This window comes from Bombus flavifrons, chromosome 10 (genome assembly GCF_040668555.2).
Source record: "Bombus flavifrons isolate JBK064 chromosome 10, iyBomFlav1_principal, whole genome shotgun sequence".
In the NCBI taxonomy this organism is placed as follows: domain Eukaryota; kingdom Metazoa; phylum Arthropoda; class Insecta; order Hymenoptera; family Apidae; genus Bombus; species Bombus flavifrons.
In genome coordinates, this window is record NC_138451.1 from 11,358,875 (window position 1) to 11,377,012 (window position 18,138).

General features: G+C 37.3%; 3 protein-coding genes across 4 annotated transcripts; 2 read left to right on the forward strand and 1 right to left on the reverse strand.

Annotated features, from left to right (window-relative positions):
* Positions 1–600: 600 nt before the first annotated feature.
* Positions 601–12,274, forward strand: LOC138184401 (cilia- and flagella-associated protein 61). The gene is given in 20 exon segments (XM_069122281.1): positions 601–3,041; positions 3,109–3,243; positions 3,378–3,538; positions 3,604–3,733; positions 4,240–4,657; positions 4,963–5,607; positions 5,956–6,209; positions 6,296–6,512; positions 7,254–7,498; positions 7,566–7,751; positions 8,050–8,172; positions 8,239–8,351; positions 8,416–8,681; positions 8,855–8,987; positions 9,103–9,443; positions 9,655–10,035; positions 10,098–10,175; positions 10,258–10,374; positions 10,444–10,509; positions 10,798–12,274. Coding segments are annotated over 20 exon segments (4,377 nt in total). The 5' UTR covers positions 601–2,862; the 3' UTR covers positions 10,987–12,274.
* Positions 12,275–12,590: 316 nt separating this feature from the next.
* On the forward strand, positions 12,591–16,459 carry LOC138184474 (uncharacterized). Its single transcript, XM_069122479.1, has 3 exons — positions 12,591–12,849; positions 14,823–15,007; positions 15,725–16,459. The coding sequence occupies exons 1-3, from the start codon at positions 12,720–12,722 to the stop codon at positions 15,794–15,796; spliced, it is 387 nt and encodes a 128-aa protein (XP_068978580.1). The 5' UTR covers positions 12,591–12,719; the 3' UTR covers positions 15,797–16,459.
* Positions 14,894–18,114, reverse strand: Dhod (dihydroorotate dehydrogenase 2). 2 transcript variants are annotated; one of them, XM_069122466.1, is made up of 3 exons: positions 17,518–18,114; positions 16,633–17,448; positions 14,894–15,027 (listed from the first exon to the last, which is right to left on the reverse strand). In XM_069122466.1, the coding sequence occupies exons 1-3, from the start codon at positions 17,867–17,869 to the stop codon at positions 14,990–14,992; spliced, it is 1,206 nt and encodes a 401-aa protein (XP_068978567.1). In that variant the 5' UTR covers positions 17,870–18,114; the 3' UTR covers positions 14,894–14,989. The 2 variants fall into 2 exon arrangements, with proteins under 2 accessions (XP_068978567.1, XP_068978566.1); XM_069122465.1 differs by having other exon boundaries at positions 14,894–15,030.
* Positions 18,115–18,138: the final 24 nt, after the last annotated feature.

The following is an 18,138-nucleotide window of genomic DNA, read 5'->3' on the forward strand; positions in this document are numbered from 1 at the left end:
GCTTAATCGCAGATGAAACAAGCATCAAAAGACTTCGTATACAGAATATCTAACTTTTGTCATTTATGGCGATGATACCGATGACATCGACGATCAGATGTAAGAACATTTTGAAGAAACGAACGATAAAAATGAAACAAGTAAGATAAAGGCAGGAGAGGAAAGCAAGATGTTAAATCGAAGAGAATTTTCCTTTACTTCCTGTTTTCGATTACGACTGGAGTTAGTGGCAAGTATTTACTTACTTTCCCAACCTATGTTCCCCACTCTTCTCCTCAACTTTTTCACGTTGCAGTCGCAGACCGTTGCTTGATCTCCGAAAGTCCGCTACTTGATCTCAGTCTGGTGCGCACCGTCGCTGAGTGAGGGTGTTACTCATTCCCTGGCACGTTCTGAGGTGATACAACGAATCAACAGTAGACGAGCAACAGGTAAGTTAGAATAATTTCTCTTTAAGCTTACAAATTCATACCGGTGCGTGTATATAATTGATGAAGCTTCATGTCGAAATCATGTAGCGTGTTCTACATTATTCGTTTCTTTAGCGTTGGTGATATCGTTTTTTCAACATGTTGTGGCGGGAAATATTGTGCTACTATTCGCCACTAAACCATCCGTTATTTGAACATTTATTTAAGGAATTTTTAGTAAGATATGTTGAAGGATTTTAACTAATATATAATCGTATAGAAGTGTTTAAATAACTGTTTATCTGCTGTCCTATTTTGCTTTCACATCTAATATTAGCCAAAATTCTTTTAGATATCGTTTCTAGCATGTACAGTGAAAAATTTATTTCACATTGCTGTAAAACTTGTTAAAAAGAGAATCAGAGTACAGCGTAGTTTTCAACGTACTCCGCAAATGAAATTCGCATCGACCCAATACCTTCTAGTATACTCTATCGAACGCGTTAATTAACTTATGATACCTGAGTATAGATAAGCCGACTAATGACGCAACATGTGCTGCGTTTGTGCAAGGTATCGTTAGAAAACGACTAATCACGTGATTCCCAAAATCTTCCGAATGAAATTTCGCGAGATGTTCTAACGACAATGATACGAAACATCCTCGTACCTGTCGCACCAGCGAAACAACTTCGATCCCATTTTTATCGCAGCAGAAATGCAACATTTGCTTCGCTTCGAGAGTTTGCTGGCTAACCGCGAAGAATTGTGGGAACATTGGCGAAGTAAAAGTAAAGCAGCTACGAGTCGCGTTTCGCAAGTCGGAAATTCGTACGGTGGTTGGTCTGACGTAACCCGTTACGAACCGTTGCGCGTTCAATGGTCCATATTGCGCGTTACTTCTCAAACAGAATAAACATCGTCTCCGATGATTTAGCTATGCATCGAAATATCTTTCTAAGAGTTTCTTCGTTATATATCAGGGGAAGTGGAGACTGATAGAAAAGTGAAAGACATAATATCAGCGTGGTTGAACAAAAAGTCACGATCATTGGCTAGTGCTTCCGCGTTTCTTGCAGTTATTAATAAAAGCTCGTTCTCTGTACACGACGGGGCGACTGCGAGCCGCCTCTTCTTCGGCAACGGGACGATCTCACGGCCTGTAATCAGTCGGCGGATCTCCCAAGAGCTAATTAGAAACTTACGGAGAAGAGGTTTCTGTCAGCAACGTTGCTCAAGTCAGCGGAAGAAGCCTTTTCCTCTGGTAACGATAACAGATCGTTATGCGCACATACGCTCATGCTTTTCGTCTACAATTTCATCCGTTCGAGTTAGGTGCAATTACTCTTAACTGCTTTGAACGAACGTTCGCAGTCAGTAGAGGTAGAACAGTCGAATATAGGATATATTTGATGAATCCTCGTAATTCGAATACAGAGTATCTTTGAACGAATTATAGACATCGGAACCGAAAGTAGGTTCTTTAAAAGAGGAACAGCTTTACTGCCAAAACATTGGAGCCAGGTGCGCGTTTTCGCGCTGCGTATCGTGACACGAAGTTGCATGACGCCACGTCGTTAGCCAGGTATTCGTAAATGCAGCAAGTCCTTGGTAAAGTCTTGAATCGATTGCTTTCCATCGAAGCGATAAGAAAAAATAAATAGCCGGTAGCAAAATAAATCGATTCGATACGATTACTTTGAAGTCTAAAAAGCGAGAGACGCAAGGGAAGACTTTGATATGGCGGAACGGCGGCGAAGGCTAACGAAAAAAAGTGCACCGATGCAGCATACCGTAACGATCGTGTCTGTTATTGTCGATTGCATCGTGGAGCGCGCACGTGCCAGCACCAAGTGCAACGTAAATAGCTTCCGCGATGTGTCTTGCGGCAGACCGCAAGAAGAAAGAAATTCTATCGTTGAAATTGTCAACTAACAGCGCGCAAATCTTTCGATACTTTTTCCTAAGTTTCTTCGATACTTTTAAAGGTGTAGTCTGCAACGTTTTCGCTTCGTTATTTCCGCTTTGAAACAGGCTGACGTTGTTGTGGATGGAGCTTAATACTCGAGAAGAAAGCGGAGTAAGAAGGGAACAGCGAAGAGAACGCGAAGCAATTACTTTGCCCCACCGTTTAAATCGTTCGAGGAGTTTCGTTATTACCTTTTTTGCGAGCATTAAAGTCGGTCGCCTCGATGGGCGCATATAGAGAGAGAGTTTCACTTTTCCCATGATTATCTGTCATCCAATGATTTCAATCGATCGGTTTTTTCCTCAATTATTGGCAGTTGCACCAGCGGTGATTAGTACATACTCATATAAGTGCAAGTGATCGTTTCAACCCTGAAATCAGTCACGCAACATTTACTATAGTATTCTGTAGTTCGATCGGGAATCGAAAGTCCAGCGATAAATTTCGGTTCGCTGAGATTAGCACGGTTATGAAAGAAGAAAAATGTTGAGTATATGGCTGGGCGATCCAGAGGTATATTTCCGCGGAAGGAAAAGTCTGGATGCAGCGACAAAGATTTTCGGTGTCAGACTAATGGAGCACGCCGATCTGCCTAATCTCGAGCAACTCATACGTCCGGAGACGTATGAAATTTTTGGAGACGTGGACCTCGAACGCATCTTGTATTCAATTAACTAGGCAATCGTCTGACAATTTCGCAGCATGATAACAGGAAACGTTGGTTTGCAGCGAGGCGAGTTGTCTATCGATGGTGCAGTGTAACGAAAAGTGTGAAATCGTTTCGGGCATATGCCTTTGCAATTATCCGAACGTGCCGTCGGTGACTCCAGATGATTGGCTGACTTGGTTGTACAGATTGTATAAGTAATGGAAACTATTTCTGTCGAACATAAATTTCATTAACCCGTTAAATGCAGCACTGATCGTTGTTCGTTTAACGCGAATATTAAAAAGAGAAAGGTAAAATGCTCCTCTTATCTACGATTCGTTTGATAAAGGATCGAAGATGTGACAGAAGGAAACGCGATGTTTATACATATCCTCGTCTGGGACAAACGATATACTGGCAACTTCTTCGCAGACCTACTGACAGGACTCTTCGATATCACGTCGTGTTTACAGCACGTGATTCTCGTGGTTCCTCCTCAGATTATTATACGTGAGCCTAAAAATGGATCTTTCGGTAGACGCGGCTCAAAACCACCGGTGGTTTTAATTTTCCAGCTGCCGCGGATGTGTTCGAACAGCAGATGATCAGGATCCCGCAATACTGTGCCGACAAGCCGTCCGTGCAGTCAATTTACATAACCGAACGTCATCTAAAAAATCCCAGGCTCAAGATTCGACGTGCTGTGTGAGTTGCGTTTCACGCGACTTTCTGAATCGTTCCTTCTATTTATACATGGTGATTCCGATATTGTACTATAGTTAGGAAGGAGCTGATCCCTCGTACAAAAGTAGGTTGAAAATACACGGTCTTAAATTCATGTTACACTTGGAGCCCGAATAATACAATTAAAATGAAAAATATAACTGAATTCGCGTAATTATTATTCAGAACAAAAACATTGTTTCAAGTAAACGCGCTTCATCAACGAAATGTTAACAAATTTTCAGATTGGAGTACCACGTGAACAAATTTTATTTTATATTTTTGACACTTTCGCGTAACAAATCGCTCCCTTCCTGAATGTACCACAAGTTTAGGATTACCCTGTATATTGATCAGTTTGTTTACATAGAATTTCCGCGATGGCATGTAGACAAATAATTAGAAATGAACGAGTTCAAGGAGCACTGTAACCTCTGACTCATCGTAATAGCGCACTAAATAGAAACATTTTGTTTCCCACGTAATAGAGAAGAGGATAACGACGACATAGTAGCGATCATCGACGCGGAGTCGAGCCTCGTAAAAGAATTTTATGGAGAATTTTACGTCAGCGAGATGATTCGCAATCCTGACAACTGTCGACGATTGATCGTTTCCGAGGATGACGATGGTTTTGCTACTGGCGTAATGTTTCTCAATAGCAACGTAGATGTAGATACGCTCAATCAGAATTTCGAACTGCGACCGTACAATGGTCTTAGAAAGATCCATGAAAAGGACAAATTTCTCCGACAAAGCATGCAGCCTGCCAGCAAGACGTTCTTCTCTATATTTTGGAGAAAGTCTCTCGAGGAATCAACGGAAGAGTTAGTATTTTTTATTGTACTTCGTTGTGGGATGCATCGAATTTGTAACTTATTCTTTCTGACGACTAATTCTGGAGAATAATAATTTTTGAGAAGTTCTTCTCACTGATATCGACGCGCACGTTGCGTCGTCTGAATTAGAAAATATATTATTGCCACTTGATTAAAATTTATAGTTTAATTGCATACCAAGGCAGTAAATACTGCTTTTAATCCTAACGATTAATTTATTAATTTGTACTTTAGTTCAATGTAATTACTTTCACTTGGCTTGTGTATGCTTGTAAACGTAATAGCGTATACATATAGCAATCGTTATTTTGAAATTTAGAAACGCAATAGGAAAGAAATACAACTTTCCAACATCTTCAAATGAGAACTTGAAATCTATTTGTCTTGAGTAGATTTATCTGTCAGATGCATTTATGTCAGATATATTCACACCGCATTAGATTCTCCGAGGAACTTTCACCGGAAGAGAGCATGGAAAGCTTCGAGGACACAGACTCTAGAGTTTCTGTAGCTTCTAACGATGATTCGACGAAACTGATACCACCTACGAGAAAACTGTTTGATCCATCGATAATGACCTTCGGCAGTGACCTGCAATCGATAGCCGATTATTTCGACACGTATTATCGAGCAAAATTGATGACCAACGCGTTCACAGACTCATTATTTACGATACCACGTGAGTTCCCAACGAATTTCGACTTCTTGTTCGATTTTTATTTAAGAGGAACAAAACCAATTGCGACATATTTTTGCAACAAAGGAAGATCTATCGTTACCTTTGGTGAATCTTTCGGAGACCCAGTATTTGACAAGACCGATGTCCCTTTGCAGCCTGTTTATCACGGCGATGTTAACGCATTCGTTTTGGAAATTTTCGCGATGAAAGATGAAATAAAACGTCGCTGGAGTAGGAACTTCATGGAGGCCGCGTTCGAGTGTTTTCCCGACTTGGATTATTGCGTGATCCTTCTGCCTTTCTCTCATCCTTACTTTCCTCTCCTCCAACATTTCGTGGTATATTACACTTCTTATTGACACATTCGAGACTAACATATTTCAAGAAATTATTCTTGAAGTTATCCTAACGTTATCCGGACAAAAGAAATATAAAGAAGTCATGGGATTTATATTTAATAGGAGCAATGAATAAATGTAATAGAACATATAGAATAACTATATTATTGTCGCTAATAATATAAAAACCAAATAACAGTTATCATATGATGAACTCTTCTTAGTACAAAAGTTAGTACTAAAATTCAGCGTATTGTTAAATTTTATCTCGCGACTCAAACGCCAATTCTCGAATGAATTAACTTAACAAAAGTTAGCAATATCTTGACGCTTTTTTAAACGATCCAGCGTGTGCCACTAAAGTGCAACAAGGATTATCCGATGACGCTATATGTAATGCATCGTACTGCTCTTCTGGGTCACATAAAGCTTCGAGAAGCTAAGCTTTCCGACAGAGACGACGTACAAGAACTTCTACAGAATATTCCAAAAGCGGAACAAGTTTTAATAGACTTTGACATCGCGATGGACAAACAACTGTCAGAGATGCAGTGTTATGTCTGTCAATGGAAGGACAGGATAATCGGTGTAGCAATACTTTGGTGAGCTTAGAAGGATGTTGACTGCTTTTTAGAAAATTTTTTACATCTCGATGAACGACCATCAACGATGATATAAATTTCATTAGTGTCGAGAAAGAAGTCACGTATATTAGACGACGTTATCACATAGAAGATTACATCGCAGTGAAAAATATACCTGGCGATGCTTATGGACGTATTCTACATTTCATACTGATGCCAGTTTTCTCCATTCATCTGCCCTTCTTCTTCTGCGAGATCGCTCGTTTTAGTGGCATGATCGTTCTTTATTATCGACTTACAGAAACAGCGTTGAGTGCATTGGTAAAATTCGACGATAAAATTACATTCCCCTCGAAAGTCTTAGGACACATCCTATTTTTAATAAAATTTTGGTCCAACTTTTATTGTAGTTCATGAATTTTAAATTGCATGTATTTCTTAATATTAATTTCACATTTTAACAGTATCGACAGAGTGTCAAGTTAAATAAATTATTACAGCGTTATTCAGCCATGATCTCGTCCAATTTTAGAGCAAATGCAGTAACTTTTCTAAGACTTTCGGGTGGGCAACAAATACAGAGTCAGAAAGAGGATACGCGTTTAGTTTCGTGGCTTGTTGATATTATTTGACTTACCAGGAATAGAATAGTATCATTTGCTTTCCTAAGTATTGCAAATATACGAAGGTATCTGCCACATTTATTTTATTGGTTGAAACTGCTCTCGGTGTTGATCCTTATACAACTGACATCAGCCTGAAAAATTCATCATTGTACTATGGAACATAGTTATAAAAATAGTATAAAATTCTTGCTGAGTTATATTTCTTTGCAATTTCTGGCTTTCTAGGCTAGACCTTGTTCTTTAAATACTTAAAAAGGCTACAGATTGATGCACAATCGATACACAATCTGGAGATCTTGCAGGCCATTCTGTTTCACCTGCTTCCAATTCACATGTTCCCTGTAAATCAAAAAGTGTCAGCACGACATGAGATACAACGTGTAACCACCTTTCTGACTTACCCTGTAGTTCATCCTGAGACGTACTGCTATTTTAGACTCGTACGCATCCTCTGACGATATGCTTGAACACTATGGCTCCCGTGAGGCCTCGTCGAAGAATCGAATACAAGTATCATGGTTTCGAGGAAACTGACGAGCCTATGAAACGAACTGAACGTTTTTCGCTTTTCATGACGTCACCAAGGATCGCATTGATACCAAAACCGATTATCGAATCGAGGGTGGTTGTGGTGGGCGCCTCAGATTGTGCCGTTGCATTCTTAGAACATCTTATTTTTGGGTAAAACTGAATTAAAAACTGAAGGAACTCTAAAGGTGAACGACAAAATCTGTTTTCTTAAATTTAGACAAAGCTTCGTACGATTCGCGAATATCACTCTGATATCACCACACGGCTTACCTTTCGAGGACGAAGACGAAACGTGCGCGCATTTGCTACCCTTCAAAGGCCGATATTGTCCGAGGTATCGTCGGCTGATTGGGGCACGTTATCGAATTAGTATTGTATATGGAACAGTGACGTCGATTCAAAGGTATGGAAAAACAGAGAAATAAAAACATCGCAGAGATGCGTTTATGGGAAATTGGAAGGTGCAAATATGTACAGAATGCACGTATTATAATACGCAAGCATGTCGAGTGTAACACTCGTTATAGTATCTAATAAGTAAAAAAAGTTTTCTACCTAGATTCCATTTTTCTAATTATCTTCATGAAAATATGAACTTTCATAAACATTCGCGATCTACATTACAGTGTTAATGAAATTTCTTCAAATGTTTTCTATAATGACACAAATATTCTCGTGGCCGATTGTATTGTGCCTAACAGGAAAGAGAAATACGTAACTGTGATGAATCAAGGAAACATTACATACGATTATCTCATCTTAACCTGTGGAATGCAGTATCAGCGTCCTCAATTTCAAGATGAATTGGACGAGCAGAAAAAAGGGTAAACCAAAGAGATAAAGCTCTAGAAATTAGAACGAATATCAACAATTATTTTTCCCTCGCCTAGAGAATTTTTACAGCACGAAACACCTTGGAACTGTTTGACGCTCAATGACGATACAGAGGCGGCTATCTGTTTAGAGAAGATCGAAGAGTTGACGAATAAATTGGAACGCGAAAGTTAGTCGTTCGATCAGATTTTACGAAAGAAGAAATCAAACATTAATACACGACATTTTTCTAGGGAAGATTATTTTTTATGGACACAACATCGATTGTTATTGCGCCCTTCAAGGATTGCTCGAATTTGGAGTTAAGGGTTCTTGGATCACACTGATCCAACCGCCATTGCAAAAGTGTACATCCTACGAAAATATCTTCTTCGACGATTGCGAAGTACAAAAAGCACGCGAATTAGATTTGTCTTTCTATAATCGTTCCAACGACACTTTACGACTGCACTGTACAACACTGAACAACTATTCTGTTACTGATATACAATATTTATACGTTTACTGATACCAACAACCTTATTCTATTACGAAAAGAATGTTCATCTTTAATTAATATCGGAATATCTTTTAAACTAAGCATTTTTAGAATCTCGATGTAACTTAGTTCTTTTACATAGAAATTTGAAAAACATATTGCTTAATATATAAAGAAACATGTGGCTATCGAAGGTGTACGCAGAAGTGATGAAGTCGATTTCGAAGAATAATATCGAGGTGCTCGTGGGTTGGGAATTGATCGATTGGCACGTAAAAAGTTTGCCACAAGGAAGAATGATAGAAGCGATCGTTATCCGCCTGAGAGGTAAAACCAGAACGTTGGATTGCGACGCCTTTCTAAATTTTCGCGAGAAGACCATCGACATGAGGATATTTTTGGGTGATTGCCAAATTTCTACGTCAACGAAGTTCATAATTCTGTTCACGACCGCTAACTATGATTCACCAATGCGTTCGATCCTTTTCAGCGATCTGTAGGTCTGGACTCATGTTCGACGGCCAGCTGGTCATAGACACGGAATTAAGGACAAACGATCCATCGATCTTTGCTGCTGGTAGCATAACTAAGTATTGTAGAAGATTCTACCTCGAAGCCTGGCAACATATATACTTTAATAGTATAGAGATCGGCGAGAAAGTTAGTAGACCAAAACGTCCTTGCACGATTCATAAATATTGCGGTTTATTGGCTATAAACTTTTCTTTTATGATCTTACGAGTTTTAATGAAAGTTAATATTTCAAAACAGACAAATATGCAGGTAACTGTAACTTTTTCTTCGTAATTTCTTAATAACCAAATTGATGGATAAGAACGTTAAAATACTTCCAGGTATAAAGGTTTAACACTGATAACTTGTAACTTGTGATTTACACAATTTTGCTAATAATATTAATTCAGTTCCGCAAGATGATTGAAATTTTCAAATCTGCGAGTCTTTTAGCTTCACGAAGTTCATTAATATCTGATAGCTAGCGAAGATTCTTCGATCGGTCATCGAAAATGAACATCGAGGCAGCGAGACATCGGTCGTACAGTTGAAGAGCAAGGAAGATCAGCCGATAGTCGTGTTTCGATCACCGAAAATCGTGGCCTGTACTTTACCCGGTGGTTATCGCTACCTTCACGTCGGCAAGTCTGGGAAATCCATGTTACGCAAACCTACGATTCATTACAACGTTTACGTGAGTTTTCATTGTGGTTTCGCTACGTTTCGCGAGGAAATTCGTTTAAGCGATCGTATTTAGGGTCAAGTGCTGATAACAGGCTCGTGTACATCAGAAATTGGCTACTTCCGCATACAACTGAATCGGTTTGACATGATAGAAACAGTAACGTGTTTCAACAAGAAGGTAGAGAGACTTTGCTTTTTTAATGATTTCAGTGTATGCGTAATAATCCGCCAATATTTTAGGATTTTGAAGTGCGTCATATGGTCGCGTTATACGGAAAACACGAGAGCTTACTGAACGAGCTTAAAACACGTTTCGAAGTAAATCGTTTTTCGCTTTTCTATGACGTAAAACCGAGAATGAAAGATCTAGAAAATAATTATATCTGTCACCGTGATATAGAAGTCGTTGATCTCGGACTTTTACGCGTACTTCCGGGAACCATGGGCCATGGCGATCTTCTACGATAGATTCGAGTGTCTTCGAGTGGAGAACCGTGCTACGCTCTTGTCGAAAACGGTAAGAGAAACGAACATTGAAAATAATCCATTCGAGAAGCGAACGACGAATAAATTTTTCTCGCGATAGGCAATTCCTGGACAATCATTAGTTGACGATTGCGTGCGTGCACTAGTACAATCCAACTGGAATGCGGTGAGTCAAGAATTTATAAGCAGCCTGCGGATTTTTATGCAAATCAGTATTTTTGTATAATTTGTATATCGACGTAGAAGGTCACGTCTTTCCTTATCTTTCATACTATATAAGTTCCAGCAAATTGAAAGTTAAAGTGAAAGTATCATTTAGATTAATCATTTCTTTTCACCACGCCCCTCTAATACCTTTTTTCGCATAATGACAGAATGATACGCAGTCTATTTATGAGATAAAAAGTTTGATTTTTCGTTTCGGATCGTGTCAAATGTCGCTTAATCTTCTTAGATACAAGACGACGATCGTCAAACCATCCAATCGAGATTCGCTGGCTCGGTGTATCAGCAAGAAATAGAGGAAAATTTGCTAGATCTGCTACAGTTCTCCGAAGAAGACTTGCCTGTTTACTGCACTCCTGGAAAATTCCGTGAATTGTACGCGGACATTGAAAACAGTCCACTGTACACTGATTTGTAACTAAAGAGACTCGTAAAGATATTTAAACAGATATAGAAACCTTCTATAAATATATTATCTGCATTGCACAAAACATTCAAACATTTTATTAATACTATGTAATGACACGACTGTCGTGATCGTATTGGTAAAGTATGAAATAAGATGGACGACTATAAGCGGATTCGATTCGTTGATTAAAATTTTGTTCGACGGAAAAGAATTGATTATAAACAAAGTTTTACCACGTTTATAAAAATATTCTACGGCAAACGTTCAGATACTTTCATGTATCACCGTAAATAGGTGATCCTGTCACAGCTAATTTCCATTTCACGCTTTCTCGAACGAACAGCAGCCTTTTTCTTCGACACATAAAACGCGTTTTCGAATCACGCGTGACGCCCGCCAAAACCACAAACACGTTACAGATCGATGAATAGACGCTTCTGATTTTAAGATCGCCTTTTCAATCGGAAACTGTCCTCGATTGCTTCGTCCGTGCCTGTTTACTTGGCATGCTATCCAATCTGTGGGTCAAGTTTAACATTCCAAAGAGCTGCTCCATAAACATACAGCTCAAGGCATTTACTCGCCACCTACGCACCATGAAACGACAAATACGCGTTACAGAAATGTCACGGCACGCCTTTTAAACGCGAAATTGTCTCTCCGGTTGCTTATCAGCCTGTGCGGATCGCGAATCCTCGACTTACTCTCTTTGGAGAACAGGATCGCCTAATCCAGAAGAGAAAGTACGTTTGAGGCCTGACTTTAGCAGCGTTCGACCTGTAACACTTACACGTGACAAACGATAGTGAGACATTCTGTGTATCTAGGTACACTGTTCGAAACAATTAGTGAGTTGCTAGTATGAACAGTTTTATTGCGTCAATCGAACAAACAGAATTACGCAGGAATCCAATACTGTCATCCTTAATTAAAATGTTCTGCCAAGAATCTCTTCATTTTTCAAGATAGGTACGTTGAAATATTTGGAATCCGTCAAATAAAATTGTATTATTTAGAGTATTACGAAATAATGATAACGAGCACGAAACTTCACTGAATAAGTTACGAACAAATGATTTAGTAAATAATTATCTCTTTATTCTCCAGATTTTTTGCATTGCTAATATAAAAATTAAATTTTATCTTTTGTACAGTAAATGTCGTAAAAGAAGTTGATAAGTTAGTTGTATATTTACTGTCTTTATACCGAAGCTACAAAAGCTTTTGTCGATTTACGAGGAATTTCTTTTCTTGGCGGGTTTATGTTCTTCGTAGTTGGAAAGTAGAAACCTGAAACAGTCATTAGAAAAATGTACACATTCAAGCAACGTATATAAAAATCAAAGTGTGACATGGAAAATGATTCTCTACCTATTTTGAGCTGTTGTGCTACCGTGGCAAAGTGGCGATTTAAATATAGAATAACGAGATGTTTTATCAATTACATGGCGCGAATAAGCGGCCAAATGCTTTACAGCTTAATGGACCAGTGATTCAGAACCAGAACCGGAAGCAGAATCGTATAATTAAATATTTTGGCAAGGAACTTTGTTGAGGCTTCCGTTAGGTTCGTGCATCCTATCAAGGCTATTCCTTTCCTACATGTACGCATTGATTAACATTTTTATATTGCTACGCGAGCAAAATCAGTTGCGACAAAAGGAGGTAGAAATCAGTCGCGCGAGAACCGTGCGCAGAGACGTTTGATCTTCTATCGGTTAGGACGACATCCATTCGCGAAAATGAGCGTACCTAAGTCGCTTCAGTCTTACTTTTACGAAAGGAAGTGCTATTTGTGCGAGAAACACACGGTTTATTCGGACCACGACGATGCTAAGAAATCGACGCATAGAGTGAGATTCAGCGAGCCCAGTAAGTGGTCAAACATTTTGGTCCAATGTAAACAAGTTCTTCTTTTTTCATTTTATCTTATTTATTTATAATCGCAGCCACTTCTGAGAGTTATTAGTAGATTGCGGATTTTTATGCATTCATAAGAAACTGGAAAGTGCAAAATTACAAAGAATGCACATTGTAATTTCTGTAATACTTGATAGGTAAGAGCACTTACCTGGTAGTACCGAGGTTCTACCTTTTTTAATTATATTCTCAAAATAGATGAATTACATACTTATCAGCGACTGTCACAGTATACAGTTGCATTACATAGGCTTGTTAAATATTATATTAGAGTAGCCTGCAATTGGGTAATCATAGATACGTATTGTTATAATGAGCATATTATGTGCAACAGATGTCAATTACCACGTAGACTGTTGCCTCGCTACGTTTGGATTGGTTGAAGAAAATTTATGTCATTTAGGAACTTTAAAAGATGTTTCCTTTATTACTTCCTTCTTATTTATCGTCGATGTAAAGTTGCTTGGGTCTTTCGACAATCAATTAATATTGATTAGTTTCACAGCGGTTCTTGTGTTGTCAAATATCACATTTCTTCGAAGTTCCTTTCGTACTTGGATGGACGTGGGTAAAGTTTGTGTGACCTATTAAACAGCAAATGATAAAAATTGTGGTTGAATAATGTTTTGTATATATTACATATAGATATATTTATTTATTTACTTATATCTACACGATTGTCACATATCTAGCGACGAGCGTTATTTTGTTCGCTACATTTGCGTTACCCTCTATTCGCTAATACTATGATACGCGCGTAAAAATATCGCTCGTTTGCATGGAACTTACCATCAAAGAATTCGCGAAGTCTCCCAGAAGGAATATTACGAGGAAAGATACAACAAAAAGCGATTAAAACGTCGTCAGAGAAGAAACAGTAGTTATTCTCGTTCCTATGTAACCTGGTTTTGAAATGTATCCAAAAGCATGGAGTCCCTGACGTTGGGTCAATGTCACGCTATTCTCGTTGCTCGTTTTACTCCCCAACACGTGGATTTCGCAGCTGTTAAATCTCGTGGTAACAAGATTTCTCTGAATTTAGCCAGAGACTATGTTGTTCCGTCGACTTTTTAAGCTTTTTAGTCTGTTAACCAAAAAAGAATTAACTTGTCACACCAGTTGGTCAAGTTCTTCGACATAATACATATGTATGTAGTTCTTTTATTTGTGGATTTTCTATCTTCTTAAGCGTCGTTACATTTTTCTTAACCCGTAAATCGTGCTATTCTTTAAATTTCTGGCGAATCAATTTCAAATCTTAGAGATATAGAAATGAATTATCAAACTTCGTAGACGTAATAATTAGAAATAATATAGGAAACGCGAGAAATTGGTCATTTTCACCACTCTGGTTCTAGCGTTTATTATAGTAGTTTCTGCTTAAAGGTCGCCTTGTTAAAACAGGCTAATATGGAATTAATGCGCGTTAAGCGATTCGCGTGTTCTTGCACCATAATAGCGTGACAGATACAAAACAACAGACGCATGTTTATGTAATACCAGTGTTATTATACAACTATTACGATTACCACACCTTCGTAATATAACTGGCGAATTAATGATAATACGAGACGCAGTTATGTAACGAAAATCGATCTACCCAGTGGTCGGTTCAAACTGAGGAACAAATTTATATATCATATTGTTAATTGAAAGGTCAGTTATCGAAAGAACTGAGAATATTTATACAGATTCATTAAGATGCGGGTGAAATTACTTTATTTGATTAATATTTTAAGGCGTATCAGCGCGTGTGTTCTCTTCACCATAAAAGGGAATATTCAAGACCTACAATATATTCACGATGCGTCGCGCTGATTCACGCGTCTTTTGTCGCGATAATTGTCACAATTTTTCTCTTAACAGCCTTACCTCGACAGCCTTGTGTTTAAACGCTTGCGAATGAACGACTTTTTTCTTTACAGGCAAGATGTTAAGATCAGCTTCGCCACAATATCCGAGCAGAGCATCCGATGCTCGAGTGATCCGTCTGACAGCGGATCAAGAAGCTGTCCTCCAAGAACAGTTCAATAGATGGCCCAGGGCACCTCATGCGGCGGATATCGTCCTTTTGGCAGCCGAAACTGGACTCTCAGAATCCGATGTTGAGGTTCTTACAGTTCTTTATTCCTTCTAAAAAGAAATACAATAGATGTTCAGAGGAAAACTTGATAAATCTCACATAATTTCTATTCACATGCAAACTGTGCCAAAAATTGTGATATATAAACGAACAATTGTACGACGTTGCTAATGACTAGACTGCGGATTTTTACGTATTTATGCAAAATTTGTAGATGCAAAAATGTGCAAAATGCATATAATATGCAAAAATATAAGATATACCTATAGGAGAAAACTTACTGTAATCTTTAAGTAGAAAGAATTTCTATTTAATTTCTATTTCTTTAATTGTGTCCATACATGCATATATTTATATAAAAATCCGTGATCTCCTAGTAATAGGTTTAATAATCTTTGATGTTGAAGTAACATTAAAATCAAACAGAAAAAGAAAAGAAAAGAAAGAATACAGTAGAATTTCTTTATACGAGTATTCTGATACATATTGAAACTTTATTATTGAAACTTACTGTGTAGAATATTTGTTATTAACAGGTCTTTTTCTACGATAATTCTTAAATATTGAAGCAGATAAATAATTTTCTTTATCTCTAATTAATTAATAAATAAATTTCAATATAAAAAAAATTCTATCATTTGGACATCTTTCTCTCTATTAATTCAGATATAAGAAGCTCTATTGTGTTTTGATAATATTGTTAAACAAGAAAAATCATGGCTGAAGATTTAATATTTCTTCTAGGCTTGGTATGCTATCCGATTAGCTCAGTGGAGGAAAGAACAGGGCCTGGGAGGAAATCTTGGTCTACATTAACGTTTAATATCGAGACATTTCGAATGTTATCTTAACTGTGTACCTGAAAATGTAATACGTATAAGGATTGCCGATCAACCTGACAACGATCTATTCTTTATCGATCTTCCGTTGCTTCTAGCTTAGTGGTTATGCTCGCGTAGATTTCATTAATTTAGAGCTACACGACTTATGTTTATATTAATTGTGATCGTGTAGCAAAGTTAGTGCGAATCGTTAGAGACAATGGTACTAAACATTGATTTTAAGGAGTAACTGTGAGTAAAAAGATGTATATTAGAACAATATTCGTAGTTATTGTAATAATTTAATCATTTTATCATTATTTATTCTGATTTTAAAGTACACGAATATTAAAATGTTCGAATGAAAAACTATTTCCAAATGGCTCGACATTTTTTAATCATAAATATATCATGCAAAGAAGACATTACCAGTGAGTATTAATCATAGCATACGTAAGACCTGAACACAGGTCGTAAAACAAAATATATTAGTTGTAACGTATCAGGTACAACAGACGTATTTTAATGCTTTTAAATAGATGTACTAAATAATTGTACAAAAAACATAAATTAAAATGAAAATGTTTGTATAACTCAGTTACTTAAATAAATGTTACACAAAGAATCAATGAGAGAAGATAGCATGCCGTGTATCATAGACGTTGTTTTATTGTCAATATCATGTATCAGGATATACATGATTTTTAAAATGGGAACTGTAACAATTAAACATTAAAAAAATAATATTGTTTGCATAAAGTATACATATTTTTAATATACTAATTTAACATTACAAAACTAACAAGTTACAAAGTTAAACTACTCATCTACTATTCGCATCTTTTCCAATTGCATCTTTAATAGACTGTAGACCGTCTTTTTTGAGTATATCATCCAATTCTCGTTTAATTTTTCCAATAACTGGTGGCCCTCGGTACGTAAACGATGTATAGACTTGTACCAAAGAAGCGCCAGCTTTGATTTTGTTATAAGCATCCTCTCCAGTAAATATTCCACCAACTCCAATAATAGGAATGGTACCTTTCGTTCGTTTGTACATATCCGAAATCATTGCTGTAGACATGTCAGCCAAAGGAGCTCCACTAAGCCCTCCAGTTTCCTCTTTAAGAGGACTCACTAAATTATTTCGTGTAACTGTTGTATTACACAATATCAAGCCATCCACACTCGATGATTGTTGAATTATTACATCCGCGATATCCTGTTTCTCAGAATCAGATAAATCTGGAGCCAGTTTCAACAGCAATGGTTGTTTGCATTGTATGGATTGTCTGACATTGTTTATTTTTATTAACAAGTCTTCCAACTCTTTTTTATTCTGCAACGTTCTTAATCCAGGAGTATTAGGACTAGATATGTTAATTACAAAGTAATCTGCCACATCTGCGAATTTCTTTATTCCATCTATATAATCTTGTGCAGCATTGTCTGATGTTTTATTTTTACCTAAATTAACTCCAACAATACCATCAAAGTTCTGATTCTTCTTCAGTCTTTGCAAGCGTTCCCAAACCACTTCATGACCTTCGCTATTGAAACCATATCGGTTAACAATTGCATTGTCTTCTGACAACCTGAATACTCTTGGTCTTAAGTTGCCAGCCTGTGGTTTCGGTGTAACTGATCCTTTTAATAAAAATTTCAGTATAATATAGATCAATTGAGAATCGTTAATAACATATGAATAGTATTTACCTATTTCTACAAAGCTAAATCCTATTTTGTGCAAACCCTCTATTGCTTCTCCTTGTTTGTCAAAACCAGCTGCCATTCCTAATGGGTTCTTAAATTTCATGCCCCAAACATCAACAGTTAAGGAAGCAGGATCATTTGTATTTTTTGCAGATAAAAGACCCCATTTCAAGATCTTTACTGCTGTATTGTGTGCAACTTCAGGATTTACAAACCTTGCAAGCGGCATGATAAATCTGTTATAAAACATCTCATTGCCCTGGTAAATGCAAAAGCCACCATAAAACATAGTTGCAGTGGCAGTCACTTGTAAAAGTGATTTTAATTTTTGTTTGTTATTCAGGCGGCGTGACATTTTACAAAAGAAGTAATTCTTTTACATAAATACACCTTCCTGTTGTATAAAAACATGTAACCCTTCTTTTGAGGTTAACATTATCTGACCATTTAATCAACATACGGTCAATCCATTATAAAACGATATCGTAACGCTATCTCACGTTGAATCATATAATCATCTAAAACCATCTAATAATTAAATTACATTCTATATTTAAATTTATGTATATTTCAAATGTTTTCAACACGTAATCACAGAATGATATATAAACTATGCAGAACCAT

Coding starts and splice junctions, on each gene's coding strand:
- Dhod (XM_069122465.1), bottom strand. CDS start 17,869: ATGTCACGCCGCCTGAATAACAAACAAAAATTAAAATCACTTTTACAA. Junction 17,449..17,517: donor ATTTAGCTTTGTAGAAATAG/GTAAATACTATT, acceptor TTTTATTAAAAG/GATCAGTTACACCGAAACCA. Junction 15,031..16,632: donor AATTGGAAAAGATGCGAATA/GTAGATGAGTAG, acceptor ATTTCTTTTTAG/AAGGAATAAAGAACTGTAAG.
- LOC138184474 (XM_069122479.1), top strand. CDS start 12,720: ATGAGCGTACCTAAGTCGCTTCAGTCTTACTTTTACGAAAGGAAGTGC. Junction 12,850..14,822: donor AGTGAGATTCAGCGAGCCCA/GTAAGTGGTCAA, acceptor TTTTCTTTACAG/GCAAGATGTTAAGATCAGCT. Junction 15,008..15,724: donor TCTCAGAATCCGATGTTGAG/GTTCTTACAGTT, acceptor TATTTCTTCTAG/GCTTGGTATGCTATCCGATT.